General features: G+C 40.8%; 2 protein-coding genes across 2 annotated transcripts; both read right to left on the bottom strand.

Annotated features, from left to right (window-relative positions):
* Positions 1-347: 347 nt before the first annotated feature.
* bsx (brain-specific homeobox) lies at positions 348-2,110 on the bottom strand. Its single transcript, XM_053442316.1, has 3 exons — positions 1,870-2,110; positions 1,097-1,287; positions 348-590 (listed from the first exon to the last, which is right to left on the bottom strand). Exons 1-3 carry the CDS (start codon positions 2,108-2,110, stop codon positions 348-350), a joined length of 675 nt encoding a protein of 224 aa, XP_053298291.1.
* A 2,605-nt stretch (positions 2,111-4,715) lies between these two features.
* lim2.1 (lens intrinsic membrane protein 2.1) lies at positions 4,716-7,179 on the bottom strand. Its single transcript, XM_053441886.1, has 4 exons — positions 7,005-7,179; positions 6,235-6,384; positions 5,858-5,992; positions 4,716-4,777 (listed from the first exon to the last, which is right to left on the bottom strand). Exons 1-4 carry the CDS (start codon positions 7,177-7,179, stop codon positions 4,716-4,718), a joined length of 522 nt encoding a protein of 173 aa, XP_053297861.1.
* Positions 7,180-7,926: the final 747 nt, after the last annotated feature.

Genomic DNA, 7,926 nt, shown 5'->3' with positions numbered 1-7,926 from the left:
TCATGTGAAAATAAAAATGTGGAAATGTACAAATGTCAAGACTTTTAAGTGATAATAATAATAACAATAATAATAATAACAATAATCCTGAGTTTCCTCAGACATTACAACACGACAATTCCCATATAGCCTGTACAAGAGGTAAATGGCCAGTTCTTAGAAAATAAAAAAATGAAAGGCCCACTTTGCATGATTGAATAAATATTAACATTGTTATAGACTGACCCCCTGCACACACACACACACACACACGCACACACAACGCTCCATGTTAAAACAGCAACATGTGTGTTATGTACAATAAATGTACAGTGTTAGTCGCTGCCTGTGGAACAAACTGCAGCCTACTATAGTAGATGATCCGGGGAGCAAACGTCGTCCTCGATGTCCACGTCGTCTTCGTCATCGTGCTCCAGCACGTAGTCCGCCTCCAGTCCGTGTTTGAGCTCCTCTGCGTTCTTGTCGTTCACGTCGCTCTCGCTCGAGTTCTCCGCGGAGCGCTCCCTCTCCCCGGGAGGCTTCCGCTCGTCCTGCGACTTCCTCAGCTGCTTCTTGTGCTTCATGCGCCGGTTCTGGAACCACGTTTTCACCTGCACCATGAGGGGAACATGTGGATTAAGAAAAGTGTCCTAAATATACTTATACACAGTAAGTGTCCTATGAAGCCAAAATTATATAAGTTCATTCATATGGGAGGGACGTGTACTTTATGTTTATTAGTGAAATGATATATAAATTTATACTATTGCCTGAATGCGCGAGGCCCCTTTATTATCTATGGAATTATAATGTCTAGGATGCAACCTAGCCTATGAAAGTAAAGTACTCACATTTATTTATCCCTTCTCTGAAAACATCACACCACCCTCATCCCTTCTATCTAAAAGTGTTGGGCACTAACTGACGGCATAAAAATAACTATCCACAGTACACAGATGCATGCGACCATTATGTCGTATAACAAGATCTTATATTAGCTAGTACACTTGCAAACCTACTGGTGTGCACCACATGCAGACACACCACACGATACACACTGGTTGAAGTATCTATGAGCAAACTCCCCGTGTGTGTGTGTGTGTGTGTGTGTCTGTACCTGTGTCTCGGACAGGCTGAGCGCGGTGGCCAGCTCCACTCTCTCTGGTGTGGACAGGTAGCGCTGGATTTCGAACCTCTTCTCCAGGCCGGACAGCTGTGAGTCGGAGAAAACCGTCCGGGCCTTCCTGCGCCTGCAGTGCTTCCCTGGTAGCTCTGCGTGGTGCTGGAACAGGGCCGGCATCTGCATCCCTAAAGGTGCAAAACCGCTCATGTCAAATAATCAACTGCAGAACCCGACCAAACCAAAATTTGGAATATTCCAGGTCATATGAGATCAGTGGAATTACAGTTTTTTGCATGTAGCCTTTACTTTGTTTTTGACGTGCTTTTTGTACTTGATAAAACCGTAAATAATTTGAGGCTCAGTGGAGCAACCGGAAAAGCAGTGATTGACTTTTTAATAGTTGTATTTAAACAGGACAAATTTAAGAGGAATAACATTGTATATTTATGTCAATTTGAATAATCGATTAAAGTGCTGTAACGTAAAACACAGATGGTGCAATAATAAACCACTGGTCATTGTCATTTTCTGAACAATTGGATATCAATTCATTTTCGATATTTGTCATATTCCAAATCTCATCTTAGTAATGCCACATCACATAAATCCACATATTGAAAATAATTAATAATTATCAATACATATTTTCATTTGAATCAGAAAATATGTATTTATATGTATTTTTGATTTTCTATGTATCATATATAAATCAAAGATCTGGGTAATCGGGCCCAACCTGCTGTACATCACATGTGTCAGTCTCTTACCAGAAGTGAAGAAGTATTGGTGCTCCGGCTTGTGCATGGGATGGTGCGGATGGGGCGCCAGGATCGGGGTGGGCATCAGCGGATATCCATACTCCAGGAGGGGCATTCGGGAGGCCAGGGAGCCGCAGAACGGCGAGGGGATGACCTCTCTGAGCGGCTTGGGCTTGTGCAGTAAGATGTCCTCTATGAAGAACGACGTGGACCTCTGCGTGGGCACCGCAGACGCGTAGTTCAAATTCATGGTGTTAGTTTGAGGTGTGTTGTGGATGTTCCGTTCTGCCCAGACGTGCATCAGCATCTGTGGGTCCCAGGTTTAAACGCAGCCTGTCTGATCGCTGACACAGAACCAGTGGGAGGGCACATGTCCGACAAGTAGCCCATTTATTCACAGACAGATGCGGATTGGGGAAATTGATTTGGGTTTTGGCCAATTAGAGTTGAGTATGGGCGGTGGGAGGCAGCGAGAGACTGGTTCTTCCCTCTTATTGGCTGACACGCGTTACAAGCTACGTTGGAAACCTGACAGCAAATAAACAGTGCACCTGTGACCGCAGCTCATCTGAGCAGCCTAAATCCCCGCTCCGTACGGTGTCCTAGCAACAACGCTGTTTTTTACTCCCCACCAAGATTCTTTACTCAAATATTATCCAAACAAAATCATGATTAAGGCTTGAATTCGTTAATGAGATGCAGAAAAGCTTTCTTAAATGAATCCAAACAAATGCATCTAATATATTTAAGGTCTGTTTGCCTGTTTTTTGTGCAGTGAACATTAGGCTGCATTCCTACAGAAGCCAGTTAATGGCAGACCTGTTAAATGGTGACATTAAAGCGGCTTTAATAATAATATAAAAATACAAATTTAAATACTACTACTACTACTACTAATACAATAATACAATCCATAATAATAATAATAATACGAATAATAATACAATAATAATAATAATAATACCCTAACTATCAAAGTACTTTTTTATTTTCATGCCTTTCATAAGTTATTAAATCCGATGATTGCCTTCGACACCAAACTTTAAATGAACGGACTTCTTTCGTGGACATGCCTCCTTACGCAGGGTTTCATCTCTTTCTTCGTGTTGGCAGTTTTTCAGTCAGGTGCTGTGGCCTGTGCCACAGGAGGACTGGGCTGCTACTGGTCTGACTATTGGTCTAATTCCTCCCAAATTGACTGTAATTGTCGGTATTAAAATCTGGGAGAGTACAAGTGCCGCTCCTGTGCCCATTTGCGCCAGAAAGCGGTGCGCTGTAATTTGTTGATACGGTGTTGTCATCACATTTCCAATCAGTCCCGTTAATGTGAAAGTGTCTTAATGTAGGCAGAATTCACGCTGCAATGCTATTAGGCAATTAGACCGAGGGAGGTGTTTGAGCGGAAGTTGTAATCCTCGGGCTGAAGGACAGGATTTCCATTTGACCAGACCCAGCGAGGACAAATTCATTAGTGGGAGTCAGTTACGCTAGAAAAGCTCTGTTGCATTAGTTTGCATATAGGTTTGTATAACACGGGCGTGTGTGCTGAAACTGTAAATGAGCAGAGTCTTGCTGGAGAAGACTGTCCACTATATGACGGATGCTTCCAAGTGCGCACACTCTTCTGAAAAGTAATTATAGTCGAGTACTACCAATGTGATTCAGTAAAAACAATATAATTAAATACCCCTGACAGATTTTTCTTCTTAAAATTAATCTCAGTGTATTTTTCAAAAGGTGAATTTAAAGAAAACAAGAGAGCTCCGCAGCAGATGGAGGAAACCCTGCAGCACATGGCTCTGCGTCAATCCCCTTTATGAAGCGCACCAGGATAACAAGTTGCTTTTAGGGGGAAATTAGAAAGTAAATGAAACAAATGGTGATGAAATCGTCTCAAGGAGCTGTTCTTAAGGCGCGGCTAAGCTGCTTATTGTTGCCATTTCATTAAGTAAAAAATTTGAGCCGGTCAGGCAGTGCGTCACTTCGTTAAGTGGCGCGTTTGGATAAGAGGTTTGCAGCAGTGCACGGGCTTATACCTGGTTTACTCTTTACACAGCAGCCATCCTGCAGCTGGTGGTATAAAATCGATGCGATGCTCGATTGAGCTCAACCACAATGTATTTACGGTTGAAATTAAATATCAGCATTGTGTGTCTTACTATAATAATAATATAAACAACACAACACCTGTATGGGTCTTTATACTTTATACTTTATACTTTATATAAATTGAAACGGATTAAAACCAATATATTTTGTTTGATTTTAAACTTACTTAAACTTGAATAAATTACTTTTTAGAAACAGAATGATATTTGTGGTATTTTATATGTTCAGTCAAATTTTTCATTAATAATCCATTGTAGCCACGTGTTAATATATAGGCCCAAAGAGAGAGTTACATCTAAAATGTTTACATCATAACGAATGAGCGTCTCCTTTTCAATGACACTTGGAATATGTATCTACGTGTTTGTGCGTGCTGTGTGTGTCTCAGCCAGTTTTTTAAAATCTGAATATCAGGATGTTTTCATCAATGCAGACTGATCTGAACTTAATTTTGTCTGACAAATTGTGTCTCTGGTGGACACAGGCGGAGCAGGGCTAAAAAACGTATCAGAAAATGCTGGAAACTCACTGGGCACGAAAAGCAAATAAATCATGTACTCACAAAATAAACAAGAAAAATATACAGTGTCTATACAGATCAAAACGAAGAGTCACATTTCCCCCAAATGTTTTTATTTCAAATAGTTTCAAATTTGATTGCATCCATGTTAATGGTGAGGATCTACACACAGCCTTGATGCAACTCTTAACATCCTAATCCTTTGCTGGTTTCTAGTTTCAGTCTTCTAGTGAGAGTTGACGCTCCTGGGGCATTCATGCATCCGATAGGCACACATATAGAATATACCTGAAAAGAAGGGAAAGTCAGCTCTTTATTTTCCACCATGGTCAGATTAATTATTGAAATGTCTATCAGCTAAAACCATTGTGTGTAATTTAATTGACTTGTGTTATTTTTAATTCAACAACAATACCCCCCCAAAATATGCCAAATTGCTCTTTTTGGATCATGTACAGAAAAGTCATTGAACATTTTTACTTCACAAACAAGAAAAACAAACCAACCTTACATGTTATTCTGGGACATTGACACTGGAACTAAAATGAGTTATATTCTGTGTGAGTATATGAGCACTCACCAGCCTAACTAATGAGTCCTCTGCTGTGTCGCAGAAATGCTTGTAGGGAAAATAACAGCCAAGCAGCAGCACATTATAGTTGTATTGTGTGATTGGCACATAGTAAGGGGAATGCCATTGAATTAAATGCACATCATGTTCCCCCCTTCCATCATTTCATGTTGCTCATTTTAGGCCGACTAGTTTGTAATTTTCAGTTATTTCTGATCTCAGCAAAACAGTTTAACATCATGATATTATGAGGAAGCTGTTCTTCTCTAACCTATTACCACAGTCAGTGCAGTGGAACACATGTGATCAGTAGGAGCTGCACAGCACTTCTGATGATTCACAGAGGAGCACTTAGTGAAATAATTGCTTATAATATCACACCACTGATAGATAGATAGATACAAAGATAGATAGATGGATGGATAGATAGATAGATAGATAGATAGATAGATAGATAGATAGATAGATTAATTGATATATAGATTAGATAGATTGATTAATAGTTAGATAGATAGATAGATAGATAGATAGATAGATAGATAGATAGATAGATAGATAGATAGATAGATAGATAGATATCTGGATAGTTGATGGATAGATACGTTATTTTCTTCTAAAATACATCCTCACTTCTCCGAGTGCATTATTGGTTGTTTATCGGAATCGAAAGGATAAATCAACATTGACATTTCAAACTGAATACACCATGGGTGGAACACTGACAAACTAAAGGAATCCGATGGCTCCTTTGAGAACAAGAGGAACCTTATTGCATCATTGTTGGTTTTCATGTTTACCTGAAAAGAACGTGAGCACCACTGACACCCAGCCGATGATATAGGACCAGGAGAACCTCCAGTTTCCATAGCGTTTCCCATAGTAGTTAATAGTCACACCAGTGTACACGGCCATAGCTAGAAACACTAAAAAGCCTGGGAAGGAACAAATTAGGGCTGTCAATACAGATCAACACCAGATAATCTCACTCACACTGGATGAAGGAACCAACAAATAATGCAAAATAAAGAATTTAAAACAGGAGCTTAATACAAAATCTTTCATGAATGAGGTATTACAAAATGTAGCGTCAGTGGATCACCAAAAAGCCAAATGAACTGCAAACTACAGATGAAACCAAAAGTGCAAAGTGGAAAAACAGAGCAGTTGAACTTACATGCGATGAAAAACAATATGCCTGCAGCAAAGGTTTTGTCAAACCTGTCGAAGGAGGAGTAATGGATGAAGGCCATAATGCCGATGATGATTCCAATGAAACAGGCCAAAAGAGAGAGGATCATGAGGGCGCGGGTGGCATCTAAGTGAGCTGTGGACAAGGTCAAAGGTCAGTCACTGGTGAGGTCAGTGCAAGTCAACAGAGGTGAATGATCGGAGACAGAGCTCTGCTCAGACCACATTAACAAAGCAATGTGAAGAACATCTCTGAAAAAAAAGATGAAAAAGGTCAGATGAAAATCGTAAATGAAAAACAGAAGCGATCAAAGTTTTGTAGAAGTATCCCTCATGTAACCGTCACGAAATTCTGCAAGTAACATTACACTGAAATCCAATGTAAAAGGAGAGATGTTATCTACCATTATGTTGTACAGTATTGTACCACTGCTCACTCGGCTCCCATTTCAGCCTAAATGTGTGTGGGTTAACCATTCAGCCCGTTAAGGTTTGAATTAGCCACAGAACCATAGAGATGTTCAGACAGAGGTTTGGTTTGTTAGCGAGCTGAACTTTTACTGCACAGTGCACAGAATTAACCTCACAAAACTGTTGAAGCTCTGGCTCCACCCCCAGAGCTTTATCTCATTCTCATCAGGGAAATACTGATTTGTGCCTCTGGAACATCTCCAACTTCCAAAAATGTTTGTAGAAGTAACAGAATTGTTTTATAGTTAGTAACCTCCCAATCATCGACGACTCGGCTACACTTACCGATGCTGTCGCTGTGTGGGAAGCATTTGCCTGGCATACAGTAGCGCCACAGGCCCTGGTGCATGTAGTTGCTGGACTGCCGATACTGAATCCAGTAATCGGTTGCTGTGGAAACAATCAGGAGGATGTTCCCCACTCCTGCACAGAACAGCCCTCCACCCATAAAGCTGTACATCCTGCACCTGCAGACACACACACACATAGAGAGGAACATAAGGTCACTTAGAATCAGCGGTCAGTGGAAGGGCCCCCCTCCTCTCTACCTAACAGACACACACACTTCAGGGAGAGAGGGTGTAAGTGTCAGTAATTGCTTTGTAATGAACATATTATTTCCACTGGATTGAGCTGCGGGGTCGCCTGTGTATGCTCCACTTTGTTCTCTGGGACATCAGTCCCTGAAGAAGGCTTTACATACACCCCCCACTCACAATGCGTGCACACACACAAGGTCCAACCACTATCAAATCCAGCGATGCTTTGATACTTGATACATCTATTGCTCATTGTTCCACCTGGGTGCAATATCCTGCAGCCATCCTCTCGTTCTCATGGAGAGTTGTCATGGAGGATTTTGGGGGAAAAGATGATAGAAAGATATATCTTGTTATGTCTGAAACCTGAACTGAAGAGCTCTATAGTTCCGCATATCCCCCTGAGCATCCTCTCTGGCAAGTTCCAGCAGCTGTCTCAATCTAAACCAAAGCACTTTTAAATCAATTTGACAAAACAAAACAAATGACAATAGGCTCAGATGTCAATGCTATGTGACGTATGATTAATCTTAATAATTTTATTTTGTCAACATCAGTCAGCTAGTTAGATGAAATGTTTTTCTATGAAGTCACCACATGAAAGCCCATGAAACAAAAGTATTTTTTGCCTTGGTTGGGGTTGGCACTGACCTCGTCGGTGATGGTTT

Source organism: Pleuronectes platessa, chromosome 15 (assembly GCF_947347685.1).
Source record: "Pleuronectes platessa chromosome 15, fPlePla1.1, whole genome shotgun sequence".
NCBI classification, from domain to species: domain Eukaryota; kingdom Metazoa; phylum Chordata; class Actinopteri; order Pleuronectiformes; family Pleuronectidae; genus Pleuronectes; species Pleuronectes platessa.
This window is presented reverse-complemented; position numbering and strand designations above follow the sequence as displayed.

Bases quoted from the DNA above. Each gene is read 5' to 3' on its own strand.
- bsx (XM_053442316.1), bottom strand. From the start codon at position 2,110: ATGAATTTGAACTACGCGTCTGCGGTGCCCACGCAGAGGTCCACGTCG. The intron at 1,288-1,869 runs GTAAGAGACTGA...TTGCACCTTTAG, and splicing joins CCAATACTTCTTCACTTCTG to GGATGCAGATGCCGGCCCTG. The intron at 591-1,096 runs GTACAGACACAC...CTCATGGTGCAG, and splicing joins TCAGCCTGTCCGAGACACAG to GTGAAAACGTGGTTCCAGAA.
- lim2.1 (XM_053441886.1), bottom strand. From the start codon at position 7,179: ATGTACAGCTTTATGGGTGGAGGGCTGTTCTGTGCAGGAGTGGGGAAC. The intron at 6,385-7,004 runs GTAAGTGTAGCC...CCTTGTCCACAG, and splicing joins CCCACACAGCGACAGCATCG to CTCACTTAGATGCCACCCGC. The intron at 5,993-6,234 runs GTAAGTTCAACT...GTTCCTTCCCAG, and splicing joins CATATTGTTTTTCATCGCAT to GCTTTTTAGTGTTTCTAGCT.